Here is a 25,150-nt window from a genome sequence, read left to right on the forward strand (position 1 = left end):
GGAGCATGTGCAAAGGAGATAACTAATATATACTCATGGGGGATGTGGTAAATGATGGGCTTTATCCACAAAAATCAAAGAAAACTAAAGAAAGAAATTAACCATCAGGTGTGGGTGGGTGATTAACTCCAGACTCTGCAAGTCAGTTCTCTCCTGTGGAATATTCATTAACTTGTTTAATTAAAAAGTATTCATAGATGCATAATTTAGGGGTGCTTTTTTTATACTTGAAAAGGTTTCTGGCAGTTTGTGAATTACTCATAATTTTTTAAAAGAAGGCATTTTCTGTTGATATCAAGTAATTATTGAGAAACAGATTTATATCTCTAATATCTCAAGAAAATAAGGAATCAGAAATATTTAGGACAAACCAAAACACTATCTTTGGAAAACATGTATGCACATGATTGTGTAAATTATCTGTTTTATTCATTCATTCAAACAATTGGTTAATATAGATGTGGTGTGTGCTTACTCTAAGCACCGTCCTAAGAAATACAAGTAGAATGATGGACAAGCGAGATAATGGTCTTTACTCTCAATAGACTCACAAGTAAGCTGAGAAACCAGTCAGTTGAACTAGTAATCTAAAGTGTTACCAAGGCTGAAAGTTACGCAGAAAGCACTCAGGTGGCACAGGATAGACCTGGTACTGTAGACAGAAAAATGACCCCCAGCGATGTCCATAGCTTAATCCCTAGAACCTGTGGGATATGTTGCCTTACATGGTCAAAGGAATGTTGCAGACTTGATTAAATTAAGAATCCTGAATGAGATTATTCTGAATTACCCTGGGTGGGGGGGAAGTCCAAATGTTACTCGGGTTCTTATCACAGGAAAGCAGGAGGGGAAGAGGCAAAGAAGGAGACGTGGTGATGCAAGAAGAGGTCAGAGAGAGGTTTGAAGATGTCAGCACTGCTGGTTTGAAGATAGAGGAAAGGATATGACCTGAGGAATGTAGATGGCCTCTAGAAGCTGAAAAGGATAAGGAAGTAAGAGGATTCTCCCCTGTAGCCTCCAAAGTACAGCTCGTCTAGGGAACTGGATGAGGATGGGGGCAGCTGTGGCAGGGGAACCAATTTAGGCTTCAGGATCTGTGATGACAGAAGTCACACCTGCTTTCTCAACCTTGAACATACAGCACCCACCACTGTGCCTAGGACTTAGTAAATGCTCACTAAATACAAGAAAGGTTTGCTAAGTGAACAAGGACATTTATTAATTGACACAGGAATGAAAGGAAGAATGGGACAAGGAAGCTGAGACTTGGAGGATAATTTGAAGGGAAGCAGGTAAGAAGGTGGTGGAGGTAAACCTGAAAAATCACGATGCTGAGAAAGATGTTGACAGAGCGCCTCTTGGTAACGGCACGATGTGACTGAAGTGCTTTGGAACACAATTTACCGAACATGGTAATGGGAAATTTCTTCGCATTTGAGTGATTTTTGTTTTCATTCAGAAAAATATGATGACTTTCACCTTATTATTTACATGGTTTGTAAGTTTATTTAGTTTATTCAATCAATTCTTTCTCTTCTGTAAAGACTGTTTACAGGAGTGGGTATTATTTATTCTCTTTCTTCTTTCCTACTCCCTCACCCAGCTAACATTTCCCTTTGCTTTAGTTACTTCCAGATCTATTCAATGGTCCCCAAAACCCAAGGATATCTCCTGGAAGGTTTTCCAGTATGATAAATTCACCATCTTCTAAAATAAACTTCCCTTTCCTTTTAGCTACCCTCCTGGATTTCATATTATCCCAGTTTGAGAGTTTCAGAGTTTTGAATCATCATTTGTATTGCCCTCCTCCTTCACTCAATACCCAAACAGTGCTAGTTATGTTAAGAGACATGTGTATGAGACAAGTGCTCAGGGCTGGTGCACTGGGAAGACCCAGAGGGATGGGATGGAGAGGGAGGCAGGAGGGGGGATCGGGATGGTGGACACAATCACCTGTGGCTGATTCATGTCAATGTATGGCAAAAACCACTACAATATTGTAAAGTAATTAGCCTCCAACTAATAAAAATAAATGGAAAAAAAAAAAGTACAATACCGGTATCATATAAGCATCCTTTCAGAGCACAAAGTAGAAGAAAACAAATTTCTCATGAAAAGAAAGTGAAAGTGAAAGAAAGCTAAGTTGCTCAGTTGTGTCCAACTCTTTGTGCCTTATGGGCTGTAGCCTACCAGGCTCCTCAGTCCACGGAATTTTCCAGGCAAGAATATTGGAGTGGGTTGCCATTTCCTTCTCCAGGGAATCTTCCTGACCCAGGGATCAAACCCAGGTCTCCCACATTGCAGGCAGACGCTTTACCCTCTGAGCCACCAGGGAAGCCCACAAATTTGTCAGGAGAAATTAGAAAAGACCAGAGAAGCTAACATCTGAACTGCTACCCTGTTGATGTGGGCCGTGCAATTAATTTGTATATTTATATGATATTTATTTTATTCTATTCTATATTTTATATATTTATTTAGAGTACTTTAAAGTAATATGATAGATATTATAATATATATTTATATATAAACATTCCACATGTTCTTTTATCCACTGTACTGCTAAAAAGTGTTAGTTTTTCTTCATTAAGGAGGATTATAAACAGAGTTACTATGAACAATCTTGTATATGTTTCCAGGTGCAGATATTAAGAGGCTCCCTTTTTTATTGTCTTTAGAAGAGCTAAAACCAGTATGTCAGCTTTTCCTGCTTTTTTTTTAAGTTTATATAATAGAATTTATGTTTTCCTTTGCCTTTTCACTTTGGTCCAATTACGTTTATAAGACTCATGTAGTTTTCATTATTGCTTATGTGTACCATATAATAAATATATCAACTAAAAATTCAAATGTATAAATATTCCATACTTATACATACCAGCTAATTTTTTTTTTTGAAATACGAACTGTTTCCAGGTTTGGATAGTTAAAAACAATACTGTTCGAACATTCTTGTTTATGTAACTTGTTAGAATGTAAACTGGATGTGGAATTGCTGGTTTGTGTATCTTGTGTATCTTCAGGTTTATATGATATTACCAAACTGTTTTCCAAGGTAGTTGTTACAGTTTACGCTCCCACTAGCATTGCAAGAGACTTTTTGTTGCTCTGCATTCTCATCAATACTTGGTATTGTCAGACTTCAAAAACTATCAATCGTATATATTGTTATTTATTGTGAAGTTAATCTAGATTTCCCCAAGTATTATGAATAGCATCAGTGAATCTAAGTAAACATATCCACATATGCTTATTAGTAAATTTTAAAATGTCTCTTTTTGTGGAATGCCTGTTCATGTCTCTTGCGCATTTTTCTAATGGGTCATCTGCCATTTTTACTCCTTCGTATGTTGGGGAGTACAATTCTTTCTCCATTTTATAAATTACGTCTATCTTCTTTTACCCTAGCTTATCTTTTCAGGCTTCATATGATGTCATTTGGTAAACAAAACTTTTTATAATCTAGTGAAGTTTAATGATAATGTTTAACATTTCTTGTACATATGCTCCTATATTTTCTTTTAAATTTATAATTTGCCTACCACTCTTAGGACGTTGAGCTGGTACTGATTTGGGGGATGGGATGGGATGGGATGGGATGGGATGGGATGGGATGAAGGTCTAATTCCATTCATTATGGGTGTGTGATTGTCTCATCATTGTATATTAATGACAGTCTTTGGCTCACTGCTCTGCAGTGCCACATTTGTCACAAGTAAAACACCAATATATGTGAGTTTTTCCTCACTTTTGTGCTCTCTGCTCTGTCCCATTGACCTGTTCATTTGTCTCTGAACTGGTGGCACACTACACTGATTATTAGAACTTTATAATACATTTATACATACATAAGAAAGCAAGCTCTCTCTCTTTTTCATATAGTTCAATAGTCATGCCTATTCTTGGCCATTTGAGTTTTGTTCAAAATTTAGAATGAGTTTATCAACTGCCATTAAAATGTCCTATCAGAATTTTAATTGTGATTCAATTTATATCTATAACAAAATTTGAGAATTGACATCTTTTCAACATTGTGTATTCTGATTGATGGACGTTGTATTTCCTTCCATTTTAAAAAATACCATTAATTTAAGTGTTTCAGGTATTCATAATGTCTTATAATAAATTTTTCTACCTTCATTCTTTGTAGGCTGATACATCTGAAATTAATCTCTAAAATAAACTGGGAGTGTGAGGAGGAAGACAAAGAAGAGAAGGAGGAGGAATGGGGGGGACAGAGTAGAATGAGGAGAGGAAGAGCAGGAAGGGAGGAAAGTGGAGGGCAGAGGCAGACAGGAGGAGAGAGGAAGGGGAACAGAAGCAGGAAGCCGCAAGAAGGCAAAGGTTTCATCTTCTGCTCTACAGTCACATCAGAACACTTACATTTCCTTTATGCTAACTCACCGTTGCAAATGCCACTCAGAGAAGTGAGCAATGTGCTTTGTTCATACTGAAATAAAAACACATAAAAAGATGAACAACATTATAAAAATTCATTTCTGCCCCTAAAAAAGAACATCATTCTTTTCTCCATAATAATAACAACAGAAAATGGTCTCCAATAATTATTTTCCCTAGTCCTTCTTTCAGAATGATAAATACAACAAACTGAAATAGTAAGTTAGTCCTAAGTTTATGTTAGCTCAGCTGATAATTTATCAAGTCAGACTCTCCTTTTTAGAACATTTTCTGCAAGATTGTTTTCATTTTTATATCAGGAAGTGAATATTTACATGTGTTTTTCATATATGTATCCAATCAGAAATTAACCTCATTAACACAGCACTCTCAAAGAGAGAGCCACCAAACATGCATTTCATGTTATACAAAAGTCAGCTATTCATTTAGTATGAGGTCCATGCATGTTGCTATAAATGGCAGTATTGTATTTTTTATGGCTGAGTAATATGAAGTAAGCCAGATAAAGAAAGATAAATATCACATAACATAACATACACAGGGAAGCCAATAAAAAAAAAAAAAAAGATACAAAGGAACTTACATACAAAACAAAAACAGACTCACAGACATAGAAAACAAGTTTACAGTTACCAACGGGAAAAGGGTGGGGGAGGGATAAATTAGGAGTTTGGGATTAACATACACACACTACTGCATATAAAATAGATAAACAACAAGGACATACTGTATAGCACAGGAAACTATACTCAATATTTTGTACTAACCTATAAGGGAACAGAATCATTAAAAAATATATTTATGTGTAACTGAATCACTATGCTATACACTTGAAACTAACAAAATGTAAATCAATTAAACTTCAATAAAAATAATTTTTTTTAAAAATTAGCTGTTCATCTGAAGTTTCATGAAAATGTCTAAGAAAAAAAGATTCCTGATTTATGGAAACGCTAGAGAATGAAAATGACTTTATATCCTACAATTAAACTTTTTGAAATTAAAAATAATTGATGCCTCTAAAATTATAACAGGCTATATACTTCTCAAAAATGTCTTGTTGTTACTGTTCATGATGATAGCAATTGTTATTTCTTGAGTACTTACTGCTTACTGTATCCTAAGAACTTTACATTAATCATTTAATTATCAGAATAATCCTGTGAAGTTACTGATATCATTTTCCATTTGACAGTTGGAAAATTTTTAAATTTGGAAGACTTCTAATGATTGAAATGGTTAAATAATTTGACCAAAGTCACAAAGCTAGCAAGAGTTAAGTTAAAATCTAAGTTCATGTCTTTCAACTCTGTACCTCTTGCTCCAAACTGCTACATTATACTACTTTCCCATGAAATCAGTTTTCATCTTGGAGGGTGATCACAGAATATCAATTTCCCTTCTTAATATCCACTGTGTGTGTGTTAGCTGCTCAGTCATGTCCAACTCTGTGACCCTATGGACTGTAGCCCACCAGGTTCCTCTGTCCATGGGATTCTCCTGGCAACAATACTTGAGTGGGTTCCAATGCCCATCTCCAAGGGATCGTCCCAACCCAGGGATCAAACCCCATCCAGGGATCGAACCCACGACTCTTAAGTCCCCTGCACTGGCAGGCGTGTTCTTTACTACCAGCACTACCTGGGAAGCCACTGGTACTGCACTCACTGGCCCAGATTATGTACTTTAAGTCTGATTCTGACAGTTATCAAATAATTTCCCCCAGGTTATTTTACATTTCTAAGTCTCAATCTTTTTTTTTTTTTCCGTAACATTCAGGTAAAGTCAGTTACATCATGGGGCTGACGATAAGTATGTTAGATAGCCCAGGTAAAGAGATGAGCCCCTGAAAGACAGTCAAGGAATGTGAGTTTCCTTTCCCTCCTCTTAAAAATACCTTGTCAGAAGTCTCTTCTGCAGAAGAACTTCAAATTATTTATATAAATACTCCACCCTCAAGAAGGTGGAGCATGACTCCACTTTCCCTAAATACAAGCTGCACACAGTGACTCGCTTTCAAAGATTACAGCATGCAAAAGGGGAAAGAAAGTAATTTTATAGGGGAGAAACCTGATAAATACTACCTCATCCAGAAGATCAAGATTAATATCTACAGCGAGAAATAATGTTGGTATTATGTACCCTTGATACAATGTGATGAAAATGGCACTTCACCTCTATAGTTTTCCTCCTTAAAAAATCCATATCCCCAGTGCTATCACAAGAAAAATAAGAGATAATTTCAACAGAGGGGCATTCTACAAAATATCTGACCGGTACTACTCAAAATTGTCAAGACCATTAAATAAAGGGAAAGCCTAAGAAATTGTCACAGTCAAAAGGAAACTAAGAAGATAGGACAACTAAATGTAACATGATATACTGGATGGAATTCTAGAGCAGAGAAAGGATATCAGGTAGAACTAAGTAAATCTAAATAAAGCATGTGTGCTAAATCGCTTCAGTCCTGTCCGACTCTATGCCACCCTAGGCACTATAGCTCACCAGGCTCCTCTGTCCGTGAGATTCTCCAGGCCAGAACACTGGAATGGACTGTCATGCCCTCCTCCAGGGGATCTTCCTGACCCAAAGACAGATCCCACATCTCTTAAGTCTCCTGCATTGGCAGGTGGGTTCTTTATCACCAGCACCATCTGAGAAGTCCAGATAAAGCATGGACTTTACTTAATGATAATGTATCCATATTGGTTGATTGATTATAATAAATATATCACACTAATGCAAGATGTTAATAATAGAGGAAACTGTGTCATGTGGGGTATATATAGGAATTTTCTCTAATACAGGAACTCTCTATACTAACTTTTTTCAATTTTTCTGTAAATCTAAAAAACTGTTCCAAAAACAAAGTCTAGTTTTGAAAAACATCTTGTCTGAGCAAAAGAAAATTTTAGATAAATGGTAGATTGAAACTTCTCTTGCAAAGTGAGAGCACAAATGGTAATGAATAGTGAATATCTGTAGCTCTATATAATAGCGAGCACAAATCCATCAAACGCTAGCAGCCTGAGATCCTTCTAAGCTTCTGCATTCAGGGAGATATTTAATGGTGATATACAGGCTCAGTGGTAAAGAATCCGCCTGCCAATACAGGAGCCACAAGACACGCAGGTTCAATCCTGGGTCGGAAAGAACCCCTAGAGTGAGAAATGGCATCCTGCTCCAGTATTCTTGCCTGGGAAATCCTGTGGACAGAGGAGCCTGGCAGGCTACAGTCGATGGGGTCTCAAAGAGTTGGACACGACTGAGCATACAAGAAGTATAGCAATATAGAAGTATATCATTATATAACCTAACAGAGGATACTTTTTCAATTCTTGTTTTGAATGGGATGTGAATCTTCCTGCTCTGGAGTGTTTTCAATGTCCTTCCATCACCACCAGCTGCTGAAAACGCAGCTGAGAAGAGAAGAGAAGATCAGAGAAGAGAAAATCGAGGCCCCGGCAGAGTACTCTGGTTCAAGGCACAACTGTGAACTATTTTGTGCAGACTGATAAAGGAAGGCAACGCTGCCATAGAGATTAACCGATGCAGACGTCTTACTCTAAAACTGAACTTGGAATAAGTGCACAGTCCTTAAGACAGGTAGATATCCTTGACAGTGTCTGACAAGAATAATACGAAATGCCCCAAAGAGCACTCAAGCTCAAGACTATCCTTTTAATCATTCCAAATAAAGGTTTATCCCAGGTTCCTCTGAGAGCAGGGCTTCCCAATTGCCATCTGAATCCTTGGAGTTCCTTTAAAATTCACAGCATACAAATATACATACAATATTTGCATCATTATCATTATAGTGGAACTCAGTTTCAACAAATTCTTCCTCACCATCATAAAGTTGAGTTGAAGAATCCTTTTGAGTGACTTCATCTACTAATAACCTAAATTCAATGAACCCTGTTTGATTTTTATTTTTTTTTATTTTTTGGGGGGTTTTGTCATACATTGATATGAATCAGCCATAGATTTACACTTATTCCCCATCCCCATCCCCCCTCCCACCTCCCTCTCCACCCGATTCCTCTGGGTCTTCCCAGTGCACCAGGCCCGAGCACTTGTCTCATGCATCCCACCTGGGCTGGTGATCTGTTTCACCATAGATAATATACATGCTGTTCTTTCGAAACATCCCACCCTCACCTTCTCCCACAGAGTTCAAAAGTCTGTTCTGTACTTCTGTGTCTCTTTTTCTGTTCTGCATATAGGGTTGTCGTTACCATCGTTCTAAATTCCATATATATGTGTTAGTATGCTGTAATGTTCTTTATCTTTCTGGCTTACTTCACTCTGTATAATGGGCTCCAGTTTCATCCATCTCATTAGAACTGATTCAAATGAATTCTTTTTAACGGCTGAGTAATATTCCATGGTGTATATGTACCACAGCTTCCTTATCCATTCATCTGCTGATGGGCATCTAGGTTGCTTCCATGTCCTGGCTATTATAAGCAGTGCTGCGATGAACATTGGGGTGCACGTGTCTCTTTCAGATCTGGTTTCCTCAGTGTGTATGCCCAGAAGTGGGATTGCTGGGTCATATGGCAGTTCTATTTCCAGTTTTTTAAGAAATCTCCACACTGTTTTCCATAGCGGCTGTACTAGTTTGCATTCCCACCAACAGTGTAAGAGGGTTCCCTTTTCTCCACACCCTCTCCAGCATTTATTGCTTGTAGACTTTTGGATAGCAGCCATCCTGACTGGCGTGTAATGGTACCTCATTGTGGTTTTGATTTGCATTTCTCTAATAATGAGTGATGTTGAGCATCTTTTCATGTGTTTGTTAGCCATCTGTATGTCTTCATTGGAGAAATGTCTGTTTAGTTCTTTGGCCCATTTTTTGATTGGGTCATTTATTTTTCTGGAATTGAGCTGCAGGAGTTGCTTGTGTATTTTTGAGATTAATCCTTTGTCTGTTTCTTCATTTGCTATTATTTTCTCCCAATCTGAGGGCTGTCTTTTCACCTTGCTTATAGTTTCTTTTGTAGTGCAAAAGCTTTTAAGTTTCATTAGGTCCCATTTGTTTAGTTTTGCTTTTATTTCCAATATTCTGGGAGGTGGGTCATAGAGGATCTTGCTGTGATTTATGTCGGAGAGTGTTTTGCCTATGTTCTCCTCTAGGAGTTTTATAGTTTCTGATCTTACATTTAGACCTTTAATCCATTTTGAGTTTATTAGAAAGTTTTCTAGTTTCATTCTTTTACAAGTGGTTGACCAGTTTTCCCAGCACCACTTGTTAAAGAGGTTGTCTTTTTTCCATTGTATATCCTTGCCTCCTTTGTCAAAGATAAGGTGTCCATAGGTTCGTGGATTTATCTCTGGGCTTTCTATTCTATTCCACTGATCTATATTTCTGTCTTTGTGCCAGTACCATACTGTCTTGATGACTGTGGCTTTGTAGTAGAGTCTGAAGTCAGGCAGGTTGATTCCTCCAGTTCCATTCTTCTTTCTCAAGATTACTTTGGCTATTCAAGGTTTTTTGTATTTCCATACAAATTGTGAAATTCTTTGGTCTAGTTCTGTGAAAAATACCGTTGGTAGCTTGATAGGGATTGCATTGAATCTATAGATTGCTTTGGGTAGAATAGCCATTTTGACAATATTGATTCTTCCAATCCATGAACACGGTATGTTTCACCATCTGTTTGTGTCCTCTTTGATTTCTTTCATCAGTGTTTTATAGTTTTCTATGTATAGGTCTTTTGTTTCTTTAGGTAGATATACTCCTAAGTATTTTATTCTTTTTGTTGCAAGGGTGAATGGTATTGTTTCCTTAATTTCTCTTTCTGTTTTTTCATTGTTAGTATATAGGAATGCAAGGGATTTCTGTGTGTTAATTTATATCCTGCAACTTTACTATATTCATTGATTAGCTCTAGTAATTTTCTGGAAGAGTCTTTAGGGTTTTCTATGTAGAGGATCATGTCATCTGCAAACAGCGAGAGTTTCACTTCTTCTTTTCCTATCTGGATTCCTTTTACTTCTTTTTCTGCTCTGATTGCTGTGGCCAAATCTTCCAACACTATGTTGAATAGTAGTGGTGAGAGTGGGCACCCTTGTCTTGTTTCTGATTTCAGGGGAAGTGCTTTCAATTTTTCACCATGAGGGTGATGCTTGCTGTGGGTTTGTCATATATAGCTTTTATTATGTTGAGGTATGTTCCTTCTATTCCTGCTTTTTGGAGAGTTTTAATCATAAATGAGTGTTGAATTTTGTCAAAGGCTTTCTCTGCATCTATTGAGATAATCATATGGTTTTTATCTTTCAATTTGTTAATGTGGTGTATTACATTGATTGATTTGCGGATATTAAAGAATCCTTGCATTCCTGGGATAAAGCCCACTTGGTCATGGTGTATGATTTTTTTAATATGTTGTTGGATTCTGTTTGCTAGAATTTTGTTAAGGATTTTTGCATCTATGTTCATCAGTGATATTGGCCTGTAGTTTTCTTTTTTTGTGGCATCTTTGTCTGGTTTTGGAATTAGGGTGATGGTGGCCTCATAGAATGAGTTTGGAAGCTTACCTTCATCTGCAATTTTCTGGAAGAGTTTGAGTAAGATAGGTTTAGCTCTTCTCTAAATTTTTGGTAGAATTCAGCTGTGAAGCCATCTGGTCCTGGGCTTTTGTTTGCTGGAAGATTTTTGATTACAGTTTTGATTTCCTTGCTTGTGATGGGTCTGTTAAGATCTTCTATTTCTTCCTGGTTCAGTTTTGGAAAGTTATACTTTTCTAAGAATTTGTCCATTTCATCCAAGTTGTCCATTTTATTGGCATAGAGCTGCTGGTAGTAGCCTCTTATGATCCTTTGTATTTCAATGTTGTCTGCTGTGATCTCTCCATTTTCATTTCTAATTTTGTTAATTTGGTTCTTCTCTCTTTGTTTCTTAATGAGTCTTGCTAATGGTTTGTCAATTTTATTTTTTCAAAAAAAACAGCTTTTAGCTTTGTTGATTTTTGCTATGGTCTCTTTAGTTTCTTTTGCATTTATATCTGCCCTAATTTTTGAGATTTCTTTCCTTCTGCTAACCCTGGGGTTCTTCATTTCTTCCTTCTCTAATTGCTTTAGGTGTAGAGTTAGGTTATTTATTTGGCTTTTGTCTTGTTTCTTGATGTAAGCCTGTAATGCTATGAACCTTCCCCTTAGCACTGCTTTTACAGTGTCCCATAGGTTTTGGGTTGTTGTGTTTTCATTTTCATTCATTTCTATACATATTTTGATTTCTTTTTTGATTTCTTCTATGATTTGGTGGTTATTCAGAAGCGTGTTATTTAGCCTCCATATGTTTGAATTTTTAACAATTTTTTCCCTGTAATTGAGATCTAATCTTACTGCACTGTGGTCAGAAAAGATGACTGGAATGATTTCAATTTTTTTGAATTTTCCAAGACCAGATTTATGGCCCAGGATGTGATCTATTCTGGAGAAGGTTCCGTGTGCACTTGAGAAAAAGGTGAAGTTGATTGTTTTGGGGTGAAATGTCCTATAGATGTCAATTAGGTCTAGCTGGTCCATTGTGTCATTTAAGGTTTGTGTTTCCTTGTTAATTTTCTGTTTAGTTGCCTGTTTGATTTTTAGACTCAATTTTCTGAAATCCCAAGTAGGTAAAATCATATATGTGGCAACTTCTCACAGAAGACTGTGTTAATGAGATTTGTTTCTAAGATATACTAAAAGGTAAACACATGTCATTTTGTAATTTCTGAAAACAAGTTGGAGCAATCTTAATCTTGCAGGAAAATAAGGAAAACACTATCAACTATTGATAAATAATTAGCTGTAAGAATTCCCATGTCAGGTACTCTACTAGAAATGATAAAGCCCACAATTTAGTATATTATTTCAAGAAGTAAGCTTACATTTTGGAAAAATAAGACCACAAACTTCTTGTAGGTTAATTAGATTACATGAAGCTCTAGACAGATTTTCCCATAATGCTGTTATACATGGTGGTTATGAGCTTAAAGTCAGCTACAAGAACATACCTGTTTCACATACAGGTATAGAATGACTTTGTGATTAAAAACAGGCCTAATATAGTACTACAACTTGAATAATTAGGTATATACCTCCCCCTTTAGAATAAGAGCAAGTTCTTTTCAACCCAAAATCACAGGCGGTGGCTCCTAATATTCCAATGAAAGTGACATCTAAAAGAGCTCAGTGAGTGGTAAAGAAGGTCTGGAGATATACAGGCAGATCCAGTTTTGTGGGCTAGAGTCCTGCGCAGTCACATAAGACCTCAAGCTTAGAAGGGTCTCTCATTTGGATTAATGCTGTGTTGTCACCATTTTGAAATTCCTAACAGTTGTTGAACAAAGAGCTTCACACTTTCATTTTGAACTGTGCCCAGCAAATTTCATATCTGATCTTATATCTAGGGTCTCTGTAGTGTGGATCAGCATGAGGCCTGGGGTAGACACGTCAAGCTTCAGAGACAGGAATGTGGAATTAGTTCCTGAGATACCAGAAATGGGAGGACCATGGTCTCCTATGCATCTGACTGACAGAGAGATAGTATATGCTCAAGGATATAAGAGAAAGAAGAGAACTTTGTGATCTACAATAGTCAAGAAACTCTTCATTCAGAGGATATTATTTGCACTCAATCAAACCAGTAAGACTAGCTAAGATTTTAGAGTATTAAGTAGGCCAGGCACTATCTAATTTCTTTGCATATATTAACATATTTAATTGTTGATAGTACTGATTAGAAAACTTAAATAGAAAAGATTAAATAATTTGGTTAAGGTCTGATACTTTGGCGACCTGATGCGAAGAGCTGACTCATTTGAAAAGACCCTGATGCTGGGAAAGATTGAAGGCAGGAGGAGAAGGGGACGACAGAAGATGAGATGGTGGGATGGCATCACCGACTCAATGGATGAGTTTGAATAAACTCTGGGAGTTGGTGATGGACAGGGAAGCCTGGCGTGCTGCAGTCCACGGGGTCGCAAAGAGTCGGACACGACTGAGCAACTGAACTGAACTGAAGGTCTAGTAGCTTCTAAGTGGCTTACCCAGGCAGCTTAGCTCCAAAGTCTATGCTCTTAACATTGCAGAGGGCTTAAGGATTCAAATGATTATGCATAAACTCTTTCTCATGCACATTTTATTTGCTATCCCTGTTAACTGAGATAATTTGTGGAGATAAAAAATGATGGCAATTTAAGACAATGTTATCACAATGAGGTGGACAGTTTATACCTCTTTGAGTCATCTACTATATTCTCTTTTAGAGGTAGACCTAACTCTTCTTTCATTGGGTAAAAATATGCTTTAAGTAAATTGTCATATATATTCCTCCCAGGGTTATAGCACCTAGAACACAGGCTTCCCTGATAGCTCAGCTGGTAAAGAATCTGCCTGAAATGTGGGAGACGTGGGTTCGATCCCTGGGTTGGGAAGATCCCCTGGAGGAGGGCATGGCAACCCACACCAGTATTCTTGCCTAGAGAATTCCATGGACAGAAGAGCCTGGGGTCGCAAAGAGTTGGACACAACTAAGTGACTAAGCACAGAACAGCGCAACACACATGTCCTTTAGATAATGATGAATTAATGAGTGAATGAACAAACGAGTGAACAAGAGCAATTACCTAAAAGCTAACTACAAACTAGATAAAAACTACAACATAATATAAGCTTTTACTGAGGGAAGAGGCCTCTAAACATTTTTACAATGTATTATATTTACATGATTCCTTTTTGGGGTATCAAGATATAGGATTACCTGTAGCATAATATAATCAAAAGAGTTGACCTTACCTTTCTGATTTCATCAAGTGGTTGGTTTCCAGTATTTTCTTTTTGGATTATGTTCATTATATCAGTATGAAATTTCTTTGCATTCAGAAAAACAAGCGGGTTGTTTATTGAGATAATTTTCACCTGCTGCAGGGTTTCCTTTTAGAGAGAGAGAAAAAAAAAAGAAATGAACAGATTCAAAGTTCTGAATGAAATAAATCCTACAATGAATTGAAACCCTGTAAGTCCAACTGTCACTCAATCATGATTGACAATTTCTTTGCTGATGTTTTCATTATTAAAAATTGTTAGAGGACTTAATATACTACCATACTTCTCAAGGAAAATATGTACTTCTTCTTTACTAAGAAATTTTAGCAATCATTAGATAAGTCTGTAGCCTTTCAGAAAATACCCCTTATTTCTACTGAGTTTTGGGGAGGCAAAAGACTATCCAAAGAGTATCAGAAAGACTTATCCTCCTAAAAGTACCTCTTCCACTCAATCCAGAAATTTAAAATTCCTTTGCCTAGCCATCCCGTACTTTTTAAAGTGAAAATATGACCTGAAAGGTCAACTGTTAATCATTTATCTGATAATGATGTAGCCTTCCTTTGCCTGGAAGTCACCTTACAAGTGACTGATAGTTCTAACTGGGAGAAAGAAACCAAGAGGTATTATCAGGAAGGTACTTTCACTTTGGGCAGGCCTAGATTATATTGGATTGCCAGGATGTAGGCAAGACATGAAGAAATGGAGGAGAAATTTCAATACAGAATTTGTCTGCTGCAGCCATTTGCCCAGGTCTTCCTGGCAATACCCTCTTCTCAGATGGTAAAGAATCCACTTGCAATGCGGGTGACCTGGGTTCAATCCCTGGGTTGGGAAGATCCTTTGAAGGCGGGCATGGCAAACCACTCCAGTGTACTTGCCTGGAGAATCGCCATGGACAGAGGAACCTGGCAGGCTACAGCCCATGGGGTCACAAAGAGTCGGACGTGATGAGTGACTAAGCGCAGCACAGCACCATGACCTTTGGAGCAGGGGTCTATCTTAGAAGCTGAGAGAAATGGAAGCTCTATGAAATGTTAATTCCTCACCAACTAAATAAAGCAGTACTGCTTCAGACACATACAGACGGAGATAGAAAGATTGGAAAATAATAGATACTGTGAATTTGGATAATTCATTTAACCTCTCTTAGCTTCCTTGTTTTTTAAAGTAGGTAATTTTTTTAACAAGTTCATCATTAAATAAGTCTGAATTCATTTTTCCCACATGGTATTGTACCTGGTCATCTGTTGAAACCGCTTTCTTTTTTTTAAAACAGATATTAGTTTTAAAAAGTCATAGATACTGTGAGTTCTGTAAGTTAAGTTCCTTTGTTTTGACTTACAAGCTTCAACTTCATCACAGAATAAAGAACATAGGCCAAAGAAGGCATAATCAGTCACACATACAGAACAGTATTGTTTTTATAATTTGAAGCTTTCTGAATGGACAGGTTCAGTCCTGATCTAACTATAAAAAGATTATTTAATGAATAGACTGAAAATAGTACAAATGTTATTAACTTTATTCATTAGTAGTGTAAACAGCCTTATGTTATTAATTGTTATTCAAACTTAAAAACCTATTTTTGAATCCCCAAGAAAGCGGCAGGCGTACACAATCATGTCACCTTGTACTTAGGAGAGTGTCCATTTATATTTCAATAGAAACTTTGGTTTTAGGAAAGAATCACAAACACTTAAAATAATGGCTTTAATTGTCATTTTAAGTGTATCACAGGGGAAAGTGTACTTTAATTAAATATACATACAAGAGAGGCTGGCAAGGTTGAAAGCTATTCCTAATTTTGATAACTCTAAAAACTAGTTTGTACATGACAAGACAAGAAAAAGAGCAATTTCTTTGAAGCAAGCAAACAAAAAGTTCATGGTGTTTTGTATCCAACAGTATGCCTTTTATGACAATAACATGTACACACTGAGCACCCTAGATCTCTCTTTATATCCTAAAAAAAATGGGTATTTACATTATTCATGAGCTGTAACAAATGTAAAGAAAGATCAATTGTACACTCACCCCTTAGTCAGGATAAACTGTCCTGGGGTGTACAGCTTTACACTATCATTAAAATTGTTTGCAAAAGGAACAGTGAACTAAACAAAATAAAACATCTTTCCTTGAGAGTGGGGAATCTTTTATTTGCTGTTAAAATCAAAAATACTATTGATAAAGTAAAAAATGTAACGGGAGCCCACAAACATTAAGTAAGCTGGCCAATACACATTACAGCTTTAAAAATAAAAGCTATATATGTTACAAGTCCCAACTAGGCAGTGTCAAAATGACATCTATTTCCTTGCTTGCTTTGTGATCATAGCCCTTGGAGGAACTTCAGGTCGCACGGCACTGCTTTTTCTCTGCAGGCTGTAAAATCTGAAGACAACACATTAGTGTCTCATCCACAGTCATCAGGGCACCTGCTTTGCCAAGCTCGCCACAATAACTGGATGCAGAAAACAGAGTGACCAACTGTCTCTCTGCAAAAACGTCTATCCATCTTCAACCACCCGACGGGCTCTACATGTAAGATCCAAATCATGCTTATGGAGAACTCTGCAACCACTTCTGCACCAAGTGCAAAGCATGACCCTCTGTCATTTTCAAACTCCAGCCAAAAACCTCCTTATCAGGGTCAGACCACAAAAGGTCACCAAGACAATCTTGATCTGGGTCACTGATTGGCTGCATAATTCACCAAATCCGCTCCACAGACTGGAGATCTGGTGACAATCCTCCATGACAGCAGAATATTTTCTCATCCAGGATGACTGCTATCCATAAACAGTTAAAGTAGTCTGCGAAAGTTTTCCATACTTTAATGATATATCTTCTTTTGATTCATGATAAAATCCCTAAATTCTACTGATACTGTCACATTCGTGGTTTCCTCTGAGAACAAAACAATCAAGAGATATTTGATTTTGTAAGCCAGTAAGAGGCAGAGTGTCCAATGACTGCTTTCCCTTGTTCACATAGACCCCAGGAAACAAGTAATTGCTTCTGGAGGGAAACCACTGTACTCAGAAAGTCACAGCAAATCATACAGGATTGCCCATGGATATCACCGTGTATTTTGAATGGTGCTTCCAGTCCTAGTAGGATAGGCTGACTGAGAAAGCTCTCTCAGGCCTGTAATAACAACAGTCCTCCGATTTCCTGTCCCTGTAGCTGAACATTCTTGCCAGACTTGGACCCTCTCCCTTGCAGCAGCCATCAGATGATGCTGTCATCGCCTTCCCATGGCCGCTGGCCCCACCTGGGATCCTCACGTCCTTCCCCATCCCAGCAGCACAGAGACGGCGCTGCAGCAGCCGCAGAAACCACAGCCGCCCCCGTCACCCCCAGCGACTCTGCTCGTTGCCTCCTCCTCCTTCCCCTACTGGGATCGTGAGAGCTAAAGCAGGGACGTTTTAAACCGGATAATCTCAGAAAGTTTCTATAGCTACACAACTGTTCAAGCTCTAGAAAGTGAGGACATTTGCCACAACTAAACAATTCAAGAAAATAAAAACCTTTATGTTACCAAAGGAACTTTTAATAAAGAGGAAATCTCTTAAAAGACAAAATAAAACACGTGGCCTGTCGTGTTTAGTTATGACAAATCCCCCGCATCTTAGATTGTCTCATTAATCTCACCATATGATTGGGCCAGTATGTTTTAAGTTAGTGTGCTTTTTAAAGATAGGCATTTATTAAGGAATGGAGTTGGGCCAGAAAAGAAATTCTCAATAGAGTTGAAGTCCCTGAGTAGAAAGAGACCTTCCAAACTGTTTCATATGAAGACGGAGAGGGAGAGAGAAGGGACAGATCTCCGCTACACTTGACATTAGCTTAAAACTCTACCGAACAGTTCATATTCAAATCTTTCTCTTAGTGTTTTCCCTCTTAGTTTTGATATAACACATTAAATAACCAGTGAGGTGCAATATTCTAATAAAATTAAGATTTCCTGTGGTACAGTTATTATTTGGGTAGGTAACTAGACTGGAACAAATCAAGGGCAAGACATGGAGAGACTGTGGCACTTTCATCTTCCTGCAAAGCCCCTTATTCATTTTCTCACACATTTAGCCTGAGGAGAAGGTATGGATTAGGTACAGTTTATAATGAGTGATCTTTAAACTGAAAAATAGTTAAATTTGAATTCTGCTTCAAAGCTAAGAACGTCAAGACTGTGGTACACAGCTGCATGAGTGGGGTGGATACACAGAGGCCTGAGTCTGGGACTTGGCACCTGAAAAATTTAAAGGAAGAAAAGAAAGGGACAGGAAAGAAAGAAAGGTAACATTGGTGGAAAACTTGAGTCTGGGACACCTTCAAAGTCTTTGAACTCTGATAGCTTTCCATGAAGCAAATCTTTCCATACATATTAAAAACACAAGCCATTTCCCTGGGTATCAGGGAAGGGCTCCTGTTGCTTACTTTTTACTTCCAGTCTACTCAGAAATACCCTGACACTGATCCTTCTGGTAGGAGGTAAGTTCTCTCTGTTCTGAGGACAATCATTAGGTATTAAAACAAGTAAAAATGAAAAATAAAGATAAAAAAGGTTAGTCAAGCATCACAAAGCAGTTTCAAAGTAAGGCCAATTTCTTTAATTGACAAGAATTTCAGTCAACATTTTCTTTCTTCACCTTAAACTTGTATCGTCCTTCAGAACAAGAAGCTAGTAATCAAACACAATTGGCCTGCCTAAACATGGATTGCATGCGTGCCTGCTAAGCCTCTTCAGTCGTGTCTGACCCTGTGCAACCCTATGGACTGTAGCCGGCCAGGCTCCTCTGTCCATGGGATTCCTCAGGGAAGAATACTGGAGTGGGTTACCATGCCCGCCTCCAGGGAATCTCAGACCCAGGGATCGAACCTGCGTCTCTTACGTCTCCTGCCTGGGCAGGCAAGTTCTTTACCACTAGCGCCACCTGGGGGTGAGATAATTTAATAAGTTACTTCCTTAAAAGGTGTCCACTGTGCAAGAAACCAAGCCTAGAGTCGTTAATTAGGCCCTGCTGATAAGATTCATTGACTGTGTTAACAAATACCATGATCCTACTTTTCTTTATTCCCTTCCCTTTTCCCTATCTTCCTCCATCATTTAATTTGGAATAGACTATTAGTTTAGTTTGACTGTTATATGTCAATATAAACTAATAGCTCAGATGGTAAAGAATCTGCGTGCAATGCAGGAGACCCCTGGGTCAGGAAAATCACCTGGAGAAGGAAATTTCAAACCACTCCAGTATCCTCGGAGAATTCCACAGACAGAAGAGTCTGGTGGGCTACAGCTCATGAGGTCGCAAAGAGTCAGACACGACTAAGTGACACACACACAAACTAACAGACATGTCAGACGGAAAAGAGGTTTCCAAATACTTGAAGTAATCTGGACAATGATTCTGCTGTGAACTGTATTTTTATGTACCATGTTATTCTATTATTTGAATGCTGATACAAAATTTCTGTTGTTGTTCTATTGATTTGTTGCATGTTGATTGCCATGTATATAGTGGTCACATATACTATTAAAAGTTCAAACTAATCAAAAATAGAATTATCATTTTAAAATTAGTAATTTATCTGCTTCTTATATCTTGAAACTATCTGACCTACAAAAATTATTAATTACACAAAGGAAAAGGAAACTAAACTTACATCATCCATTTCTGTCTTCATTTTAAATTCCATTTCTTTCATATTTTTTGTACTCAGAGTCTTTGCTCTAGAATGAAAGCATATATAAAATATATAATTTGCAAGTTACTACATTAACCATGAAGAAGTAAAAAGGATGAGTCACTTCATTATAACAATTAGAAAGTATCTAGAGTGGTTTCCACACTACATCCCAACTGTTCATAAGACACTGGTAAATGTGTATCTCTCTGGGACCCTCAGAAATAAAGTAACAGCACAGACATCTAAACTGAGATTTTTAAAATGTAATTTATCTCACCTGAACTCCCAGCTATCATATCTTCAAGGTGTAGGAGGTGAATTGACAAAAAAGAGTGAGCAATAAGGGAAAAGGCTAGAAAGTATATGTTTTGTCAGAAATCTTATGTAAAATACAGGAAGTAAAGAGGAAATCAATAGCAAGATCAATATAATCAATAGCAAGATATATATATATATATATATTCATTGTTATCTGATCCTATCTCTATCTGATATATATATATATATATATATATATATATATATATATATATAGAGAGAGAGAGAGAGAGAGAGAGAGAGAGAGAGAGAGAAAGAGAGAGAGAGAGAGAGAGACTCTATAAGGAGTTCATGATCTGAGCCACAGTCAGCTCCCACTCTTATTTTTGCTGGCTGTATAGAGCTTCTCCATCTTCGGCTGCAAAGAATATAATCAATCTGATTTTGGCATTGCCCATCAAGTGATATCCATGTGTAGAATCATCTCTTGTGTTGTTAGAAGAGGGTATTTGCTATGACCAATGCGTTCTCTTGGCAAAACTGTTAGCCTTTGCCCTGCTTCATTTCATACTCCAAAGCCAAACCTGCCTGTTACTCCAGGTATCTCTTGACTTCCTACTTTTGCATTCTAGTCCCCTATGATGAAAGGACATCTTTTCTGGTGTTAGGTCTTGTATGTCTTCACAGAACTGTTCAACTTCAGCTTCTTCGGCATTGGTGGTTGGGGCATAGACTTAGATTACTATGATATTGAATGGTTTGCCTTGGAAACAGAGAACATTCTGTAATTTTTGAGACTGCACCCAAGTACTGCATTTCAGACTTTTTTGTTGACTATGAGGGCTACTCCATTTCTTCTAAGGGATTCTTGCCCACAGTAGTGGATATAATGGTCATCTGAATTAAATTCACCCATTTCAGTCCATTATAGTTCACTGATTCCTAAAATCTCAATGTTCACTCTTGCCATCTCCTGTTTGACCACTTTCATTTTACCTTGATTCATGGATCTAACATTCCAGGTACCTATGCAATGTTGCTCTTTACAGCATCAGACTTTGCTTCCATCACCAGTCACATCCACAACTGGGCATTGTTTTCACTCTGGCTTCATCTCTTCATTCTTTTTGGCGTTATTTCCCCACACTTCTCCAGTAGCATATTAGGCACCTACTGACCTGGGGAGTTCATCTTTCACTGTCATATCTTTTTGCCTTTTCATACTGTTCATGGGGTTCTCAAGGCCAGAATATGGAAGTGGTTTGCCATTCTCTTCTCCAGTGGACCACATTCTATCAGAACTCTCCACCATGACCCGACCGTCTTGTATGCAGGTCAAGAAGCAACGGTCAGAACTGGACATGGAAAAACGGACTGGCTCCAAACTGGGAAAGAAGTACACCAAGGCTGCATATTGTCACCCTGCCTTTTTAACTTATATGCACACTACGTCATGCGAAATGCCGGGCTGGATGAAGCAAAAGCTGGAATCAAGATTGCTGGAAGAAATATCAATAACCTCAGATATGCAGATGACACCACCCTTATAACAGAAAGTGAAGAAAAACTAAAGAGCCTCTTGATGAAAGTGAAAGAGGAGAGTGAAAAAATTGGCTTAAAACTCAATATTCAAAAAAAAACTCAACATTCAAAAAACTAAGATCATGGTCCCATCACTCCATGGCAAATAGATGGGAAAACAATGGAAACCATGACAGACTTTCTTTTCATGGGCTCCAAAATCACTGTAGATGGTGACTGCAGCCATGAAATTAAAAGATGCTTATTCCTTGGAAGAAAAGCTATGACCAACCTAGACAGCATATTAAAAAGCAGAGACATTACTTTGCTAACAAAGGTCCATCTAGTCAAAGCTATGGTTTTTCAGTAGTCATGTGTAGATGTGAGAGTTGGACCATAAAGAAAGCTGAGCGCTGAAGAATTGATGCTTTTGAACTGTGATGTTGGAAAAAACTCTTGAGAGTCCCTTGGACTGCAAGGAGATCCAGCCAGTTCATCCTAAAGGAAATCAACACTGAATATTCATTGGAAGGACTGATGCTGAAGCTGAAACTCCAATACTTTAGCCACCTGATGCAAAGAACTGACTCATTGGAAAAGACCCTGATGCTGGGAAAGATTGAAGGAAGAAAAGAAGGGGATGATAGAGGATGAGATGATTGGATGTCATCACTGACTCAGTGGACATGAGTTTGAGCAAGCTCCGGGAGATGGTGATGGACAGGGAGGCCTGGCGTGCTGCAGTCCATGGGGCCGCAAAGAATGAGACGTCACTCAGCAACTGAACTGCACTGATAGACTCTATAACAATTGAATCTATAGAGATAAAACTTAATTTTTAAGACTACAGTATTTCACAAATAATTTCAAAAGAAGGATAAGATATGAGTAGAAGCTTTATCAGATGGTGAACACTGAGCAAACAAAAAAATAATCAAAATATGGAATGCTTTACAGATGTTTAGTAAAAAACAAAAACAATGCACTTTTTAATAAGTTATCTGGAAAAAGTAGCTAAATTAATACAACTTCAGAAAAATTAAATGTATTGAGGCTATTTAACTTTTCAAATGATTACACTGCTATATTGTTTGGGTCTCATTAGACACTATATCCATTCCCTTAATTAAAAAAAAAAAAGTAACTCTATAATGCAGTATATGGCTATGAGGCTAATTAATTCACTTTAATAGTTTTTATATATTCTATTTTATAGCTATAACAAAATATTTCTCCTCCTTTAAGGCCATTTCTTCTCCATTAAGACTAACATTGTTATATTTCACATGTAGATAAAAACTTTTGTTTCTAGCTTTAAATCTAAAAGCATGAGATTATAATACCATCTATTCCACAGAAATAAAAGTAACTGCCAACACCATTTATTTTGCTGCTGTGTCAGAATAAACAGCATTTAAATAATATCTTACCTTGGGAAGCGACCGATCACGATAGCTACGGTACACACAACACCAAACAGCAGCCCAACGTTGGCAGCAAAACATACTGTGAATAAGTATGTACTGACCCATATGCCCTGGAAGAGAACAGGAGACAGAGTGTATGGGTCCTTTCGTATGCTCATCTTCCTCCTGATTGCTAAGTCCTCACAGTCTTGCTCTACAACATCCCTGTGATGAAATCTCTCAGCAAGAATACATCATTTAAGGAGTAGTAGACACAAGCCCAGGGAAGGTGACAAGATGGCAGAGGACTAGGTGGATGTGGAGTACATCTCTCTCCACAATGCATCAGGAATACATCTGCAGATGGAGGTCCCACAGAGCACCAGCTGAGGACTGGCAGGAGTCCCTGACCACTGGAAAGGATTATAGATCCACACAAAACAGGAGGACAGCGTACCCTGGCGTGCAGAAGTCCATGGGGTCACAAAGAGTTGGATACAACTTAGTGACTGAACAACAAAAGAGGAAGAAGAGAGAAAGAAAGGGCCTGAGAAAAAATTCTGTAGCAATTATAGTTGAAAACTTCTCTAACATGGGAAAGGAAATGGCCAAACAAGTTTAAGAAGCACAGAGAGTTTCATATAAGACAAACTCAAGGAGAAACACATCGAGACACTTATTAATCAAGCTAACAAAAATTACACCCAAAGAAAACAATAGTAAAAGCAAGAAGGGGAAAAGCAACAGGTAAAATAAAGAGAAACTATATAAGGTTAATAGCTGATCTCTCAGCAGAAACTCTGCAGGCCAGAAGGGAGTGGCAAGTATACCTAACGTTATGAAAGGAAAAAACTTACAATCAAGATTACTCTACCCAGCAAGGATCACATTCAGATTTGAGGCAGAAACCTAAAGCTTTACAGACAAGCAAAAGTCAATTCAGCACCACCAAATCAGCTATACAACAAATGCTAAAGGGACTTCTAACGGCAGGAAACCCAAGAGAAGGAAAAGACCTACAAAAATAAACTCAGAAAAATTAAGGAAATGCCCAAAGAAACTTATACACCAATAAGTACTTTAAGTGTAAATGGGTTAAATGCTTCAACCAAAAGACATAGACTAGCTGAACGGATACAGAAATAAGACCCTTATATATGCTCTCTAAAAGAAACCCACTTCAGACCTAGGGGCACATACAGATTGAAAGTGAGAGGATAGAAAATTGTATTTCAGGCAAATGGAAATCAAAAGAAACCCAGGGTAGCAATTTGCATATCAGACAAATAGACCTTATAAGCAATTCACATATCAGACAACTAGACCTTAAAATAAAAAACATTACAAGAGGTAAAGAAGGATGATACATAATAATCAAGCTATCAATCCAAGAAGAAAACAGAACATTGTAAATAGTCATGCACCCAACATAGGAGCACCTCAACACATAAGGCAAACATTAACAGACTTAAAAGGGAAATCAAGAGCAACACAATAATAGTAGGGGACTTTTACACCAATTGACAGGTCTTCCAGGCAGAAAATTAATAAGGAAACACAAGCTTCAAATTACACATTAGATCAGATGAACCTAATGGATATCTTCAGAGCATTCCAGCCAATGCACTGGAATACACTTTCTCTTCAAGTGCACATGGAACATTCTCAGGATAGGTCACATCTTGGGTCACAAATCAAGCTTTACTAAATCTAAGAAAATTGAAATTGTAACAGGTATCTTCTCTGACCACAATGCTATAACAGTTGATATTAATAATAGGAAAGAAACTGTAAAAAAGCACAAACACATGGAGATTTAAACAATATACTTCTTAATAGCCAATAGGTTACTAAAAAGATTTCTTAAATACCTTTAGACAAATGACACTGAAAACACAATGACCCAAAAAACCTATTGGGAAGTTCTAAGAGGGAAGTATATAGCAACGCAATCCTATCTCAAGAAATAGGAAAAAATATCAAATAGACAACATAATGCAACTGGGAAAAGAACAAAAAACAAACAAAAAACACAG

The 25,150-nt window shown here is 37.6% G+C and overlaps 1 protein-coding gene and 1 pseudogene across 3 annotated transcripts in view; both read right to left on the reverse strand.

The window, feature by feature from the left end:
* SLC26A7 (solute carrier family 26 member 7) overlaps positions 1–25,150 on the reverse strand; it is a 137,775-nt gene that overhangs the window by 22,996 nt on the left and 89,629 nt on the right. For all 3 annotated transcript variants that reach the window (XM_043879257.1, XM_043879256.1, XM_043879258.1), the window contains 4 exons: positions 23,139–23,245; positions 19,906–19,972; positions 14,206–14,343; positions 4,405–4,450 (listed from right to left, as the gene is read on the reverse strand). In XM_043879257.1, the coding sequence (XP_043735192.1) occupies positions 4,405–4,450; positions 14,206–14,343; positions 19,906–19,972; positions 23,139–23,245 (358 nt within the window). The remainder of the gene's footprint in view (positions 1–4,404; positions 4,451–14,205; positions 14,344–19,905; positions 19,973–23,138; positions 23,246–25,150) is intronic.
* Positions 16,301–18,762, reverse strand: LOC122679643 (annotated as a pseudogene).

This window comes from Cervus elaphus, chromosome 21 (assembly GCF_910594005.1).
Source record: "Cervus elaphus chromosome 21, mCerEla1.1, whole genome shotgun sequence".
NCBI lineage: Eukaryota > Metazoa > Chordata > Mammalia > Artiodactyla > Cervidae > Cervus > Cervus elaphus.